Source organism: Parus major, chromosome 2, assembly GCF_001522545.3.
Source record: "Parus major isolate Abel chromosome 2, Parus_major1.1, whole genome shotgun sequence".
NCBI classification, from domain to species: Eukaryota; Metazoa; Chordata; class Aves; order Passeriformes; family Paridae; genus Parus; species Parus major.
The window spans coordinates 48,858,201-48,876,851 of record NC_031769.1 but is presented as its reverse complement, the minus strand read 5'-3'; the positions used below and the strand labels follow the sequence as shown (position 1 = coordinate 48,876,851).

The following is an 18,651-nucleotide window of genomic DNA, read 5'->3' as shown; positions in this document are numbered from 1 at the left end:
CTGAATGGCAGATGAATTTATTTCTGACCGGCAGATTATTCACAGTTGCCAGACTTCCTCTTGTTCATTCAGAAATGTAAGTAAGAAAGACCTCATACTAAACTCACACAAACTATGCTAAGGGATTCTAGAAAACATATTCCCCTTTCTTCATTTCCAGAACTGTTGGAGATGGAATGTGCTGTTGGAAAAGCATCCGTGCTTTTACACCAACAGCCAGTCTAGAAACTGAGTGCATTTTATCAACTAGGTGCAATTTATTTCCTTCCCAGATCTGCTTTATCTTTAAAACCACAATAAGCAGCATGCAAAGGGGCTGCCCATCTCCCAGAGCCAATGTCCACCCCTCCAGCCAATGCAGGAGCAGAATGGTGAAAAATCAGTCCTTCCACAGAGTTCACATGGCAGAAGTATTACACATGGCAAAGTATTACACATGGCTTCAGTTGCCAGAGGTACTGCTGGCTGTGAATATAAGTTCAGTATCTTGGTCAGTCAACATTGTGTTCAGAAAGCAGCCAACTTTATACAGGGTTCCCCTGGAAAGTGCTTTACCAGCGTTTGGCTCTGTAATGAGAGGCTATTCATCATAACACCTGGATCCCAAGGTGCTCTGACTCCTCTCCTGCTCATACTCAAGGAAGAATGGCACTTACCATATTCTCTGAATTCTGGGGAAACATCATCATTTCTACAGGAAGATTAGTTATAAGAATGGCATTTCTTCACTAAGGCTAAAAGAACACCTTCCAGAACAGTAGCATAATGATCCAACATTTGTGGCTTGTTAAATTCACAACATTGAAGAAAATTACCTTAGTAATCATTGCAATACTATCCATTAAAGTCTGGTAGCAAATAGTTTTTCTTTTTAAGACACATCAGGTAACAATTTGTTATGGTGGCTTATTCTGACCAGCTTGGGCAGGTTCTAAAAAAGGAGCAAACACCAAACGTGTGGTTGCTCCAAAATCATCTTTCTTCCATTCTTCCCTCCTTCTTTTCCTCTTTTACTGAGAACAGACCAAAGAGGCCTGACCAGCCCTACCATTGCATTATAAGCAGGTAACACAGAAATTAATCAATTAATTTATTATTAATAGGAGCAGAATGTAAAAGCGGAACAAATTGAAGATGTACTACTGAGCACACTGTGTCCTGCTGGTGTCTCCAAAAGACCCTTGTGATAAAAATTTACAGATTCTTTAGCTCTGAAAAGTCAAGTATGCTAGACTGCAATTTCAAAAGGATGAAATCTCTTCTGTCTTCTATGTTCTTCTAGCATTCTTTTTTTCTTCTGCTTTCTGCACTGCTGGATTTTAGCATCCATGAGTCATGTGTCTTCTAGCATCAATGTTTTTTCTTCTGATCTCTGCCAAAAGGCCCCTGGTTAGACTTTCTGCATTTCAATATGCTGGTGGTGGTAGTGGTGGTAACAGTGATGTCTGGGCTGACACCTTCCATTTAGTTTATAGACAGAATTTTTCTGCTGCCGTTTTTTGAAAAACCACACTGCCAGAACAGCTGCAACCAGTAACAAGCAGAGAAGAATCACTATTATTGCTATGATAGCACCTTTACTGGACTTGGGACAATCCTCTCCTTCACATGGCTCAGAAGTGGGGATGGGCTTTTCTCCAAGGCCCTGAGTGAGACTTTCTTGCTCTGCTAAATCCTGGGACACTGTGTCAGCAATGATGTCTGGTGCAGTGGTTGCTACTTGTTCTGTGTAGGTGGTTGTGTCTCTTGGTTCTATGTATGGAGTGTAGGGGCTGACGGTCACAGAGGTTTCTGACATGGATGTTTTTGAGCTGGTTATGTCAAACAGCATCGTTGTAGTGGGCTCCTGAGTCACAGTTTCCAGAGATGTAGCTGGATGTTCCCACATGGCATCATCATAACCCCTGCTCACACTAAAGTTCTCCAGACCACTCACTGATGTAAGTGGTGCTGGTGTCTCTTTAGCCCCCTCATCGTCCACCCCTGTTGTTGCTGCCACAATCTGCGTTAGGCTCTCTTCCAGAGCTGGGCTGCCATTTCCTGATTTTCTTACTTCCACATGATTTGGTTGATCAGTTGTGAGGATGATGTCATCTTCTGTTCCCATTGAACCATCAACTTTATCACCCTCTTCATCATCCTCTACCACCTCTTGTGTTACTGGATATCCATCTAACCAGGACTCGTCAGTGATGGCAACTGCATCCATCGCTGTCTTTGTATCATTAGTTGTGAGAATGGGTCCAATGGGGAAATCCTCACTGTCATAAAATATTTTGGCACCAGGTACACCATAGGCTGTCTTCCCTCCAATGTGGTTATCACCTTCAGAAAACTGTGCTTTAGTGGAATCATCTGTCTCTTTCTCTGATTCAGGCTCACTGAAACTTTCTGATGGAAACCAAAACAAGTTTTTTTGGCTTAGGAGTGACACGGGGGACTCAGTTGGTGCCCTGCTTCCTTTTTCAGAAATGTCTGTGTGCTGAGTAACCCCTTTGGTACTTCCAGTTCTTCCTTCCTCTGAACTTTTACTGAAGGAAAGCTGTATTTGCTCCTGCTCAATTCCCTCTTTGCCATTGCCATGGTCATTCTCAGCAATAGGTATTGATCTGTCATCGGGAAAGTTATCTTCATAGTCAATGTGTGCCTCAGTTTCATCTAGAAACATCAAAAAAAAACAAAACCTCATAAGCCAACATTTAATTCTCTGGAAAAGCACTGAGCTTGTTTATTACAAGAAGCCAAGAAAAAAGATGCAATGAGAAGTGACTTCTAGGCAGTATTTTTCATTCTGTGTAATTGTTTATTTGAGAAGTGCATGGTCCTTGGGCTGATATTCAATTTCAAGGTGTTTTTTTTTAAAAGAATCACAGTAGGTGTCAATGCCAGCAGCTAATATCTTATCTTTCCAGATTTAAAAATGCATATAAATAACTCACTGTCTACAGTTAGAGGACTTCCTTTGCTTAATGTTTTCTCAAACCTTTTCTCTCCCTAGTAGGACTCTTTGCAAGATTTGAGGAAAAACTTCCATCTTATTCAAGCAAGAAACGTGTGTGGAGAGAACGATATAACAAAAACTAATCAATTACTAATTGGTATTAAAAAAAAACAGAACAGACAAAACTAAAAGTTTTTCAGCAACTTTATCCCATTTCAGATAGATGCTTTAAAAAAAATTTGTTCAGTACTTTATGCTTGCAAGATATCAAGGCCCATTTTTATCAGTATGCTGCTTTTTTCAATCACCTTGGTGTTAGAATGATACAACACCTGGAGCCAGAACAGTATTTCTTATTCCATAAGAGCTCTTCAAAGCTGACAGGCAGACTCCACCACCAGGGCTGACACTGAGTTCTGCTGGTTTTCATCTGAAAAAAGCAAGATGCCCCCTGCAAGGCTGGAAAACCCTGTCTCTAACATTTAAAGCCGCACGCCTAGTTACCATGATAATGGTAATTAACTCTCAGGCTTCCACTTTTAAGGAATTAAATGTTGCCATGGGGAAAAGAGAAAAAAAAAGTAACACAAAACACAATTGGTAAAAAGACTGAGTGCAACAGAGGGGCTGATTCATTGCAAAGCTCGAGTTTGATTTAGAAATACTCAACAGACCTAGCACTCACAGCAAAATAGACTCGACTCAAAGCACAAAGCTAAATGTTTGAATTTGAATGGAATAGTACATTGTAATTTATATTTCTCTAAATATTCTAAAGCCTTAGCTCAATGACAAATTTTCCAAACTGGACAGGGTGGTTGATTTTCAGTTCATGAAAGTGTTACTCCATAGAAAGTTGATGTAATTTCTGAGATTTATGCTGGCATTAAAAGTCATAAAAAATAGTGCCTTGGGATATGGAAAATAAACTGAATCATGGTGAGAATTTTTCTTTTTAAGAGGGCATTTAGTCTTTTATGAAGACAGTGAAGCAATAGACCTGGCATGACATAGGAAACAAGAAATTAACAGGAGAACCTGTATTACAGTTCACTGCATTTGTAAAGCCTTATCTTTTTTTGCCTTTTTACAGTCAGACAATTTTGAATTACATTTTCATCTGGGGCCCACCTCAATTTCTGCCTGAGTCACTTTCTCCTTGGAGACTGCTTCCCAGACTTCTGGCAGAGCCATATTTGGTCTACTCTTAAGAAAGATTAGAAATATTGTCAAACCAGCCTGACCAAAACCACTTAGCAGTGATACAGCTCACACCACCTCACTTTTTGCCAGAACAGCTAAAGCCAGGTGCCAAAACAGAATGAGCATTTGCAAAAGGTATTTATCTTGGAATAGCATCTGGGTCTACCAGAAACCAAAGCAGTTATGCTAAGGAAGCTCAGATGTGTGACCCAAATAGCCTGCAGAGAGTTAATACCTCTGTGAAAGCTATCATGCTGGAGAGCTGGATGTTCTTAGCAGGTCCTTTCATCCCACAGGAAGTGCCAACAACAGACCTCTCTCCCTGCTGGTCCCAGTGTCCTCATCTGCTTGAGTAATCCTCTAGATCCTCCCCATCTTCTCTAAAGCAGGAGAAACTTCTGTCCCGTTCAAGGATGATTTAACAGTCAGGGGAATACAACTCTTAGAGTGAAAAGCTTCCTGGTAGGACTCTCACTTCTCTAATTAATCCTAAAATCTTTTCCAATAGTATTTCAGATTTTCACAAATGAATGGAAGATAAGTCTGAATACCAAGGTACTTTAGCAACTTATTCATGAATCTCTGCATGGCACTATCCATCACAATGCAACACTTCTACTAACTGTCAAACTTTATTCTCACTTTGTCCCTTTGCTTGCTTCCACTTTAGAATTTTTCTACCTGGCTGGCACTCTCTTTGCAAGGAAATGTTGCCTCAAACTATTTTATCCCCTAATCATCCAGACTCCTGCTAGAAGCTGATATCTGGCATGCCCGTTTCACTAAAATTCAGTGTGTCTGAGCCTATAGGTGTCTGTGGCATGTATCTGAACTGGAACATCAAGAAGCCACCGTTTGCCAGCTGTTATGGTCATTGTTGTCTTTTTTTAATTGAATCACCACAATGGCCTCTCTTCACCTCTATGTCTCTTGTAACCTCTATTTTTGCTACTCCTTTGCTTTGCACACTGGTAATCCAGCTGAGGTTCAAACAGTAAACAAAAATTACATCCACGTGCTTGTGTTGTTTCCTCCAGACCTATTTTTTAAGTAGCAGTATGAACGGGCAGCTAGCATTCGTCACATTGACCAGTACCTTAGGTGTGAGTAGATCATTGGTGAATGTTTGGCTTTTTAGGGATTTTGAAGCTCTTTCCCTTCAGTGTTTCTCTTGCCATGTAGATTCAGCCCTCCAGGAGAAGATCCTATGGAGGCACATCAGGAAAAAGCATGTGCTTCTAAGAAAGTGCAAGTCCCCATTCTATCAGAACATATTAAATGTTTGTCGAACCATCAGTCGGGTCTCCATCAAACATGCTGCCTTTGGGCATGATCCTGCCTGTAGAGAAGTGAATTGGTGTTTTCTTAATGCAGAGCTGGGGGAAGAAAAAGCCCATTGTAGTCTAAAGAGATCCTGAGATTGGAGCTCATTATGCACTGCTTGTCACCACATAAGGGAGTCTTGTTCCCTCTCACAATCAGATTGTGGCCCAAGTTGTAAAGCTGCTCTAACATATTTTCATATTCAATCTCCCGTATTTGTAGAGTTTATAGCAAAGACTATCAACATAACTAATGTTAGCTTATGGGATGCCAGAATGAAAGCAACTATTGAGCTCTCTAACCATCAAAGGAAATACAGACCCCCTTACTCTGGAGCTTTGATTTATATGATCCTGGATTGACTTACACAGTAATAATACTCTGTTCTTTCTTCTGGGCCTCAGACCTTCAAATGGGACTTGGAGTCAGTATTTAGTGGCTCTGTGTTACCATGACAATCTTCTAAGTCCACCATGAGCTTGATTTTCCAGGAATAGGCACAACTTCTGCACTTCTTCTTGCTTGCCTCCTCAGCACTTTCCAGTTCCCTGAATTTTAGTGTTGGTACTGAAGAGCAATGATCAAACTAGATTCAGCTCCACCTCTTATCCAAAAAGTTGTAGCCATTATTTATACACATTTTTAAAACTGCTAGCAATTGGTTTAAAAGTGATTGCATCTTTCTTTCTAACTAGGTAGGTCTGGTTTTAAGAAGACCCAGCCCTGAAATTAATTTATCCAAGATCAAAATCTTTCTATTTTTGGTCATTGTTACATCTTGACCGTACCCTCTTCTGGCAGACTCAAGGATCAGTGAGTTTTTATTCACTGTCTGAGGCATTACTGAGTCTGAAATGAACACTTTACAACAAGAGGTGCTGAAATGACATACTACCAAAGATGTGAAGCTCAGTTAAAAGGTAAAATCCTTTTAATTCTTAATTAATCCTTTTTGGGAAACATCCAGTCCTCTAGAGCTTTCATCTCCTTCAGTTTTTGATCTTAATGTGAAAACAGTGACCAAACATAGAGACAGGCAAAAACAAAGAGCCTGTGCTTCCACACTCTAGGATCAGTTTAATTTCTCTTCTTGATAGCATATTGGCATCCAAGCTCTATTTTGAGTGTTGCTATTTTGGACAACCATAAAGTGCACAGCATATTTTATGGGTGTATTTTTGGAGTACAGGAAATTGAAACCTGATTCTATATAGACCATCATTATAAATATTTATACTGTATAAAAAGATCTTTAGTCTAAGAATCTCAAAGTAGCTACAGCAAAGATTAGCAAGACAGAATCTGTCTTTTAGGATGGGGAGGAAAAGAGCATGTAGACTGATTTGCCTAAGATAAGTCACATTTGTGAACTACAATATCTCAAAGAATTATCCATTTAGTTTGGATCAGGCACACAAACCTCTCTCTAGTCAGCCAGAGTATACTAGACAGAATTTGTGCCTTTTTTCTTTTGCAATAGCTACAAGAAAGAGGATAATTTTTATTCCAGCAGAAAGCCTGCTAATATAAATAAATAACCCATCAACATTTGTTTAACTGATTCCATTTGGCAGAATCCATCCATGCCAGATCAATACTTTACATTAATCTAATACAACCCCTCAGTGACAGGTCTGAAAATGGAACCAAAGTTTGTCATAACAATTGTTTTGACAGGCCATGGACATATTTGTTGCTGATTATATTTTCTGTCACAAATCTTCCTTTGCACTCAGTAGAATGAACAAAAAGAGAGCATTTTCCAATAAGATCAAAAGCCAGAGACATTTTGTTTGATTCCCCACATTAAAAATAAGAAACCAAAAAGAAATGGTGCTAGCTCGTCATGCTTACAGACCACACAAATGTGAACCAATATAATTCTTGAAAACTCAGAAGGCTATGTTCGAAGTAATGAGATTTGTTGAGGCAGGCAAAAGGACTGGTAGCTGCAGATTAAGTGATCAAAGTCAGCCAAGTCCTCCTTACACTGGCGTCAGAAGGATGGTCCTCAGCTTGGAAAAGTTGGAGTACCTCGGAGCACACTAGCTGTGTGTCCAAGCATTGTCATTGGAGAGATTCCTTAGATGTGTAGAAGGTATGGACTCTCCTGCCACAAGCATATAGCTGGAAAAACCCAAAACAATCCAGAGAAAGGATAGATATATGACATTCCTCTGAGCCGGTTTTAGGGCAGAGATGGAACATGATTTCCCATCTCATCTGCCCTCTCTTTGAGGCTGTAAACCCTAGAGAATGCAGCCTAATACAGTCCAGCCCTGACCTCCACCACTGAAGTGTTGGTATTAATGCTTCTGATATTGAACTCATGGTTTATTTTGGGAAAAAAACAAGTATCATTTAGCAATTGTCAGTTTAATCTCTGTGCTTGCAGGACAGTCCCAGCATGGCATGTATTCATCGCTTTCAGACCTTACTGCAGTGTTCTTCAGGATATATTTTGTGAAACAAATGCATTCTACAGAAATAAAAAAAAATAATAAATGGCAAAATCTATGCATTTCCCTGTTCTCTCCTTAAGGTTACTTTGTTGGACTAAATATCCCTGTGTTTTCAGCTAGAACACAGTGCCTTTTCATGACAAGGAATTACAGGAAACAGAGTCACTGTTTTTCTTAAAAAGCATCTTAATTAAAAATTACTGTCTATTACCTGGTGTGCACAATGTACATTACAGCCATTTGTAATGTACTGCTTTCCTAATTTCCATCATACTTTACTGTATCCTGAACCCACTTAAATTTCCATCATACTTTACTATCTGAAATCCACTTAATATAAGTCCAAAATTACTTTTTTTCAGTTATGCCCATAGCCAGGTTTTGCCATGTATTTTGCATTATGTGTCTATTTGATTATATATGTATTTTTTAAATTTCAATTTGCAATTCTGCTGACTGTATGGCCATACACTTATAGGCCAGGTGCCAGAATGGACTGTATCTCTTCTTTCTGGATCAAAACAGAGAGGAAAGATGATCACAAAGAGACTTCAAAGAACATTTAACTGCTATATTTAGACACTGCAACGATGATAGTTCTGTGACTCCGTATTTGCTCTGTGTGAGCAACTGGGAATGTAAAGCCAGTCTGATGCTTTTCCACAATCAAGAAAAGCATGCAGTCGCTGCTGTTTAGTCTGCCTGGACAGCTGGGTATTATAATGGGGCAGTTACCAAGTAGAACAATGCTGCTCGAGGTGTAACATCCACAAATCCCAGCAAGCTTTACGAGATTGGATAAATGTCACCACTCTTTCACAGATGAGGTGGAGTAAGCAGCAGAGAGCAGTACAGTGACTTGTCCCTAGTCTCAGAGACACTGCAGGATATAGGAACAGGCCTTATAACACTTGATGCTCTGGCCAGGGTTTTGTCCCCGTGGTCCCTTTTTGTTGGAGTAAGAGCATTGGGACCACTTTACATTTCTCAATTGCTCACCCAGCACAGATGCAGAGCAAGGGCACTGTATCATCTTACCAGGCTCTAAACATAGCACTTAAATGTTCACTGAAGTGGCTTCACGAACATCTTTCCACTGATGTCAGCCTGTTAGGACAGAAGTGGTCCAGTCTGCCAAAAGGAATTTAAATTCTCCATTAAGTCCCATCATTAACCTTCATGATAGGGAAGGTGCTCTCTTGCCTCAGAGCACTTAAAAATCAGTCTGTGTGCTGACTTCTGGAGTACTTAATAATTGTTCTCCTCACTTCGATGACCCCAAAATATCAGTCAACTCTAAATCAAATTCCTTTTAATTAAACTCCCTTTTTTTTTTCCTGCCCTTTTTCACTGGGTTCTCACTTTTTTCAAAATAATGAAACCTAGTATCACACATTTAAATCATCCTGTAAAGTCTTCTTTCTTAAACAATTATGATCAAAAGGATTAAATACATAATTATTACTAGAACAATTATTGTATTTTTTGTCCCATGTCCTTAAAGCATTTGAAAAACATTAATCAGAGGAAGCCCCCCAGCATGAAATCTACATCTAAATAATTTAAAAAATCATAATCCACAATATCATATCTGATCCCAAGTTTCAGTGTTGATGTTTGTGATTTTACAGCCACACGTTCCTATTTTATTTTTTTTTTTTAATATTTTTCTCTCCCCTATGGCTGTGTGAAAGGCTCAGGCAAAACAGGGAAAATAGGCTATTTATCCAAAGAAAACAGTGAAACACACACAGCTGAAATGGTCTGATTCTTTCCCTTTCTTACTTTGGTGTAATACAGCTTTATATCTATGTGTGATGAAGATAGCAATTCCACAAACCTCAGGAAAAAAAAAAAAAAAGGTAAAAAAAGGAAAAAGACCAATCCATTTGGTGCAGACTATAGGAAACTTGAACCTACTGGATTAGTTGAAGATGTCCCTGCTTATTGTAGGGGGGTTGGACTAGATGACCTTAAAGGTTCTTTCCAACCCAAACTGTTCTGTGATTCTTTATTCTATGATCAGATGCATATACTTGTTTTTTTCCTCTTCCCTTCACATTCTTCCTTCATGCCCTGCATTGTTTTGCATAATCATCTGAACTGCTCTTTGTAAAAACAGTTTTAGAAGCTGAAACAGTTCAGAAAAATGCTGATGCTTTCTTTGGGGCTTTTTTGTGTATTTATACCAGTTGGATGGGTTTGAGAATCTGGTTCCCTGGTGCACAGGCGTGACCTACTTCTACTAAGAACAAATTTGACCTTTTCTCATGATTATCCACTGCCTGATGGTATATTCATGAGTAAAAATAACTCCTTGCAAGCCTCCAGACATTAAGGAATATATAGGTTCTGAAATGGATATACTAACTTCAGCCCATATAGATAGCTCAGCTACTCAACAGCTGCCCACTCCTTTGCTTAAAATTTATCTGTTTTGCCAGAAACATTACTTTAGAGGTGTGATGGCCTTCTCAAAAAAACCAAAAAAATTTCTGATGACCATCCTTAAATACCAGAAAAAATGGTGGGTTTATGCATTGAGCAAGGTAACACGAGAAAGCAGAATTCAGATTATATCTACACCTGAACTCATGGTACTGTTTAGCCTATGTTTAAAGAAGGGGAAAGTTAAAAGACTGCTGTAGAATTTAACTAACACATAAAGGTGAATTTTATTGAGGGTTTAAATTTAGGAAATGTCATTTTACAATTTGCTTGAGGGTTTTGTGGTTTGGGGTTTTTTTTTTGAAAAATCTTTTCTTGAGTCCAGTCACTTGGTAAGAAAATCTACTTTCAGTCTTTTTAATGGAGTAAATATCTGGGCAACTACTCTTGTGTTTGCAGACAAAAGTCCTGGAGGCATGGTACAGGATAAAAACTGCTTGCCTTTTTATTGGGGCAAATTAAAAAAATCATAAACTTTTTTGGTCACAGTTTATTTGTGTGGCACAGGCATCTCTCTTAGCTTACTTGGGTCTTTAATGTTCCCAACCTAACCAAAGGAAGCAGCCTTTATTATCTGTGTAAGGGCAGAAGTTCAAGGGTGTTAAAGCTAAAGGAAAGGCCTAGCAAAAACTGATCAGCCAAACTGGCTTCTTACGAAAAGCCGGGGGGACAAAGTGAAGAGCTTAAAAGATTTTTTTTTTTATACTGGGTGGATCCTTCTACCCAGAGAGAAACTTTATGTTCATGTAAGTATGAGAAAGCTATCTTTTCCTGTGGTTTCTTGGAGCCATCTACCAACGGGATTGTAAAAGTCCTGTTGGGCCAGCTGAGCCATTGACTGAGACCTTCACTGGGACTGCAGGTGCCCAGGGCACACGGTCCAGTGCTGGATCCAGGCTGCTGGGAGGTTGTTGGCTGAGCTCACCTTTGACACAGGCCTGGACGTGCCCGTACCACTCCCCGCAGCTGTCGCAGAGCAGCGTGAACGCCGTCTCCTTGTTGCCCATCACGTACCCCTGGGCACAGACGTACAGCAGCTCGTCCCCCATCTCAAAGCCAGTGTGGCCGTGCAGGATGGTGTGGGGGAAGGATGGCGGGTCCCCACAGGGTTTGTCTGAAAGTAAAACAGAGATGGCATTGTGAAGAATTCACAGTAGTCTTTTAACGCAGTGCTAACAGCAGTGCTAAGAGTTTTGCTGAGGATAAACTTTTACACACCTACAGGAATTGGATCTCATCTGTTTCATGCCCTTAAGTCCCTTCACATATATTTCCAGCTGTGATTGGGAAGGCATATATTGGGCTAAAACTGTCATGTGATTACCATAATGTTACTGATGTCTGACAGCCATGCATCTGTATGGCTTTTTTCAAACAAGTCGGGATGCCAAGTCACAGCCATCTTCCCTGCCTGATTCTACAAAAGCTAACAAAGGCTTGGGCAGGTTGGGACTGGAAAGCAACAGCTTGGACACAGTCATTTTTCTTAACCATGGAAATGCTTGTGGAATTGTTTAAGACCGGCACTTTGATCTCTTCTACACTGTAGGAAGCCAGCAGAGGCGGAGCAATGGCCCAGTCCACACTCACAGAAAGAAAAGGTACAGGTGAACAACAGTCAGTTTCCAGACTATCTCTAATCTCCTAGTCTTTCTCAAATCATGTGTCTTCCCAGTTATTCAAAGTTATCTTCCTTTTTAAGCTGGAGACACCCAAAAATAAATAGTGACTTGGGCTCATCAGTTTAAGAATACCCAGGGGTAACATAGCTTTGCTGTCTGTGAGAATATGAAGAGCTAAATTTACCAGGGTATAAAACTCAAGAAGATGTTTGATAGTATTTTTGCTGAAAGCATTAGAAGCCAGGAAGAAAAATTGTTATGAATGAGATCAAAACTGGTTTTTGTTGCATTAAAGAAGTGTGGAAGGGAGACAGGCTCACAGCTGCCACCACCAGTGTAAACTAAATTTTAAGTCTCTTTTTCTGGTTTGAATGATCTTGGCCATTGTTAACAAGGTAGATCAAGAATTTCTAGAGAACTTTTGAGCATTGTGGATTCTCTTTCCTCAAAGGCCTTCCTCTCTGAAAAGAGCTCTTCACACAGGTTTGCCATGCCCCCTTTTCCTCCATGTTTTTTACAGTCCTTTTTGGAATAGGTACCTCTTAGTTACAGAAAAACAAAACAAACAAAAAATTACAATGGAAGAACATGGATTTTACCAAGAAACCCAGTGGGCAAAGACTGCAGTGTTGGTACAAATTATCACTTCTATATTCTTTCTCAAATATGGGAATTTTTTCCCCATGGTTCTAGAACCCTTATTGACTGTGTTAGAATAAAAACAACTGTTCTTCTTGCCAAAGTAACTGAAGATCCAAAACCTGCTTTTGTCCAGATACAGAACAACCAAAATTAAAAGACTCAAGAGTGCTGGTAATTATATTGGATAGGGAAACATGGCACTTGGTCTATGTTCTAGTATTGATCTCTCCTGTTGAAATAGCTTGCTTTGGTACAAAAACCTGACTGCTTAGCTGCTAAAGATGTTGTTCCTTGAAAAGACTTTTGTTTGGAAGCTGAAAAGACTCCAAGACTATGCTCCTGGACATGCAGAAGGAGAAACATCTTCAAAGACCACCCTTGCTATTTTGCTGCAGTCTGCTTTTAGGGCATCATCACCACAAGATCTTGCAAGCCACAGTTCCATTGACACCAGTTCGTGTCCGGGGTTTTCAATGGGCAACAGGCTTGACAGAAAAGCTTTTTCAATCTCCCCTCTGCAAAAAAACTCCAGCTTTCCTGCTTTTGCCCAGGGACATTCTGTAAAACACTTCTGAGTCTCAGGCTGCAGCTCTTCCCATCATCTACCCCCTTCTGACCCAGGCATAGGTAAATGCATGCTTATTTAGAAATATGATTTATTTATTTTTCCAGTAGTTTACCTTGTAGTGAAATGAAAATCCTATGATAAACATCCACAATCTGTGAAAGTTCCTTTGGATCAGTCTTTTGAAAATTGTCTGATAGACCTGACTAACCACTTCTTAATTGGGTATGCTGAAAAATATCTGCCACTAATATAAGGGACATGGTACTGAAGTCAAACTTTGAAGCCTGTTCTCTGTACTGTACACACACACACACACATATATATATCTACTGTCTAACACCTTCAGAAAGTTAGTGGGAGTTATGCACACACACACTGACAGAGAAAACAAGCTTTTGAGGCTACACAAAGCTCAGTTTATATAGAATCTTATGGAGGTTTGACATCCGAGGAAGTGAGGAGCAGTTAGCAGCTAATGCCTTTCCTGTGAACTGGTCAGATGAATAGAGATTGATGTGGATGAAAGGTATAAAAAAATATTTTATTGCCTCATAGGAAGGCTACAGAGCCTTGCATTTCATGTACTTTATGTAGCTGCTTCTATGCATACAAATGGGAGCTGTGTATCTGTTCTGAGGGAAGTATTGATCCCAAGGCTGTATGGGACAATTATACATCAGAGAGTATTCTTATCTACAAAGTCTTGCTTCTTAATCCTGTTGCCAGAGGAAGCAGAGAAGCCACACATAAGTTAACTGTGGCAAACACATCCAAAAAGCACGTTATAACCTCCCAGGAAGGAAGAAAGCTAAAGGGATCTTTACAGTAAAATTTTACAGCAGACATGGTAACAGAATTATGAGAGCCTGAAAGAGATCTGGCTGATGCATGAATAGAAAGAAAAGCAGTGATTTTAAAGATGTTCTTGGACTGACACTGTGTGGGGAACTTTTGACTCTTTAACATGAGACTTGGTAAGGTCACATCTTTGCTGCAGAGCATACTGACTGACAGCATGGACAAGCACAAGTGAAAGCTGCAAAGACAAACTCAAGCTCCTACATCCATTTTGTTGCTGTCCTCTCGTGCATAAAAGGTACAGGAATTTTCCAGGTTTCAGCATCTTATGTCTCCTCATCCTGCTGCAGTCTCAGTTGCTATGACAATTCCTGCTCAGCCTTTTGCCAAACCTGTTCCTTCTGGCACACGTACAGAAGTGACACTGGCACAGCAACTCATCAAACTGAGCCACTTCTGGGGACAGGCTTCATGTTTTTGTCTGCAGCCTTCGTACCAGGAGCTGGAAGAGCATGGGCTTATTTGGAACAACAGTCTGTGCTCAGTGCTGGCATTCAGGCCATTTTCTTGCTGGAAGAGAGGAGGCAGATCTGGGCCACCGAAGCGTGACAGAGGGTGTGTTGGCAGCAGCTTGTCATGTAGAAGAACAGTAGTGCTCTTTGTTAAGGTGACCACAGGGGTGCTGTTGGGTAGATGAGGGCTGGGCTCCTCCATCCATCTGGAGCACTGATTTTTTCCTCATCTATCCTCCCATAAACCAGCATATTTTCTTGCTACTGGCTAAAAAACTCACCCAATTCATGCTTCCCAGTAAAAAAAGCTGGATCTGCTTGATACTCGAGGGCCATCCAGCAGAGCATCAAGCAGGTCCCATGCTCTGCCTGCTTATGTCCAAGATCATATTTTAAGCCTGAACACTTGCAATTAGTTTCTGGGCATCATGACCCTTCCAGAATTTTCTATGTGTTGACACTGAGGTCAAACACGTAGCAGGCCTCCATATGTTGGTAACTGACCTCCAGTAAGAGAGAGTAGATTTGGCTTCAGAGCAAGACAGCACAGCACAGATATAAGGAAATTCATTAAAGTTCACAGGAAATCCTCATGTCAGCAGTAATTTGGCACAGACTGTGTCCTGCAGTGAAAGTCACCACTACAGACAAGAAAGACCTCAATATACATGTGCAGAAGTCACAACAGAGTCAACATCTGGTAAATTAATGGGAATAAGTGGCACAGCAAAGATATGGGTGTTGAGCGCAGATAAGTTAGGGCTAATGACAGCTCTGGTTACAGACCTCTTGGAGACTCAGTAACTATTTTTTACATGGGACTAAAGAGATCTCCTCTTGAGTTAGCACATTCAGTCATGATTGGCTTTTAGGAAAAATATCTCCTCAGAATAGTAACTTTAACCCCAGAACACATGTGGAAAGGAGTTTGTGACAGGTGACTTCTGGCAAATAGTTGCCATATGTCATTTTAAGAACACAGCAATTCTCCTCCCCAGTCCAGATGACACCAGAAGCATCTTCTTTATTTGAACTATGAGTATCCCATTAGTCTGTAAAGACTTTTTTTTGAGATGTCTTGATAAAATACTCTCTACAGAAAGGACAGCCTAAGATCAATGCCAAAAAAATCAACACGAAGAAGATGCAGACTTCAGCTTCCAGATCACCTGGCAGAACCAGGAATTTACTGAAATCTGATTATCTACAATTGCTGCTTTAATCTGAAAGCTGACATGAGACATCCACTTTGACATAAAACTTGTCCCCTTACAACCATCCAATTCAGTGGAGTTTTTCCAGAGAGGTCACTGGAATTTTTAGGATGTCATCCTGTCATTAAGAAATTTGAAAATGCTAGAAATGACTCTTAACAGTCAGATCTGTGAATGAGATGAATGAGGATGTTTATTTTTCTTCTTGATTGCAGAGACCTGAAATTATATGGAATTTTTCTGTTTGGATAAAAGTACTGAGTATGAAGAATCAAAACTCAATTATAGCCAATGCAAGTGTTGCTTGTAAGCTACCAGTGCTGGGATGCCAACACCTCTTACATCAGACAGGGCATGTAGGACTTTATTGGTTTAAGTGACATCACCAGAGAAGTGGGAATTAATTGTCAACTATATGCAAAGCCATGAAAAATAAAGCTGTAGCATTAAAAAAAAATAAAATTATATACATAACAGAAAAATATAAATAGTTCAAATATTACACAAAGCAAACAGCAGCTTGATTGCTCTTGTGAAGTACACTTAATATATTTGCTGTAAAGCATACACTAATTTCTTTTTTTCTTACTGCTGAAAAAGGCTGACTGAAATACGTACATAAGCCATCATGCTTTGATGGATATCTGGAGCCAGCAGTCATGTTTAAAAAGTTTGATTTGCATTTATGCTGTACTCTACTACAAGTTGCTGCCTGTTTACTTTTCCTGTGGTGGCAGCAAATCAAAGCCTTATGGAACAGATCTTATTTGTTGCCTGTAAATATCAGTGGGTCACTGGAAGAAAGAACCAGTAAAACTTGAGGGTTATTAACAAAGAGATCTTTCCTTGCTGCAATGAAAAAAAAACAAAAATGAAAGAAAACCAAGAGGATTTTATAGATATATACATATATATATATATATATATGAAATTGAATGGTATCTGTTATTACAAAAAAAAATAAGGCAGGAAAAATTCCAGCTTTCTGTTTTTCTTGCTTTACCTACTTTATACTTTGAGGTATTTTCTTATGAACTCTGTCAGAGATACACACTCTGTGTGCCAGATCTAACTTTTGTGTGATACTGCATTTTCAGAATTGGCAGAATCTAATATATTTTTAGATATTTTTTGGCACTCAGGGCCTACAAGGGGAACTTTCTGATCTCAGCAGATCTTGAGCTGGTACAGAGTTGTCTTGCTGTCTCTAATGGCTGCATAAAACATGTGTTTATGAGAAGCTGAGAAGACACATTTCTCTGTACTGTGAAAACTGCAGCTATACTCAGAGCATTCATAATACATTACAGCTACATCTTTCCTTGTCCAACAGAACTCTTAGAATGAATTCCCTGTAAAAGATAACTCTCTTAGTCTCAACAATTTCTGTGATTCTTCTGTGTGGATCAAAATCCATTTCAGAAACAAAACGAAAAACTGTCTCTTTCTTCAGGACTTGTATTTGTAAAAGCCTGATGCCATAAGCACACCCAGAGCTCTTGCTAGCACCTGACTACTGCCCTGGTGTAGGGGCATGCTGAGATGTGTACTTAGGGAATCTGACTCCACTCATTTGCATGGTAAATGTTAATTGAGTAAAGATTAGTTATAAATCAAGGGATAAGAAGTGAATTTGTCGTGGGTTGTACTAGAACTTTCATGGTGTTTCGAGATGTGTTCTTCACAGGCCTAAGAACTGAAGGTAGAGTTGCAAGGAGTTATTAACATCAGCTTAGTTCCTGAAGTAGAGGTTGATGTGGCTGTTCACTCTGTCTGTTTTCAACCTACCAGTCTGTCTGAGCCTTTGGCTCTTCTCAGGCAATTCTGACAAAGAAGGAAAGCTGCTATCTGCTCCTTATTAGCTGGATGGATATAAAAGAAGTGAAAGGGCTTGAAGAAATTAATATAGGTCTCAGTGTAAGAAACCTGGGATTTATCACTTTCAGCAGAGCAAAACAACTTGCCTTTTGTACTTAACTCTAATGTATTACTATATTATAATTGCAAATGTATAGATTAAAAGTACTGTCTACTTTTCTAAGACTAAAAAAATATTCATGAGGTTTCAAGAAAGAAGCAACTCATTAATCCAAACTTAGATGTGTAGTTATTAGCCACATGTACATAAGATCAGAACATTTATGCTGTGTGTGGGGTTGTGGTGCAGGGTTTACTCTTGCTGCTTCTTACTGGATATTTGCTAAAACTGGAAGTGGCATCCCTGAGGATGTTTTTTCATCAGTCAGCAGCTCTGTGTTCGCTTGTGTGTTACTGTTGTAATGTTAAGGCTGTTTCCTTTCTGGACTTGGCTCTTTTCATACCAGCTACAAACCAGGTTCTGCCACACAACTTCATTTAGGTCTTTCTGTTCAAACATCAGCTCTGCATCCCAAGTTTTTAGTATACTTAGAGAAGAGGGAACATTAGAATCCTCCAGAAATGTTTCCGTGTGTTAGGCCTACTTGATGAGTGCATTGGGATGATCATCCCATTCTGTCATCAGAAAATTCCCTGCCCTCTACAAAACAAATTCTTCATAACTTGTACATTCTTTGCAAGCTATCTGAATTTCCCCAGAGTTTAAAGTATGCAGTTTCTGAGTCCCTCATTGCCAGCATAGCCTTGTGTGGTTACATTCTTGTCTGCCCCTTTACCATGAGCAGTAACCAAACACAAAAAGTAAACACAGCTCCTTTTCCAAGATCCAGCATCCACGCGTAAGCTCGGATGGAGCAGGTGGGGACAGTCAGGGGAGCACAAGGGCACAATGGAACAATAGTGGCCAGAGCAATGATTTCAGCATCTCACAGCTGTCCCAACCCACTCCAAGGTTTTTCTCGGGGTGGGGGGGGATGATGACAAAAGAGGTTTGAAGGAAGACAATGAGAGAGTTTTGCAGATGTTTACAGGGAGCTGGT

The 18,651-nt window shown here is 39.9% G+C and overlaps 1 protein-coding gene across 1 annotated transcript in view; it reads right to left on the bottom strand.

Annotated features, from left to right (window-relative positions):
• Window positions 1–1,077: 1,077 nt before the first annotated feature.
• Window positions 1,078–18,651, bottom strand: part of SUSD5 (sushi domain containing 5) — a 39,797-nt gene continuing 22,223 nt past the window's right edge. The window contains exons 4-5 of the mRNA XM_015649391.3: window positions 11,303–11,491; window positions 1,078–2,658 (exon numbers count right to left, since the gene is read on the bottom strand). Of these exons, the coding sequence (XP_015504877.1) occupies window positions 1,391–2,658; window positions 11,303–11,491 (1,457 nt within the window). The 3' untranslated portion in view covers window positions 1,078–1,390. The remainder of the gene's footprint in view (window positions 2,659–11,302; window positions 11,492–18,651) is intronic.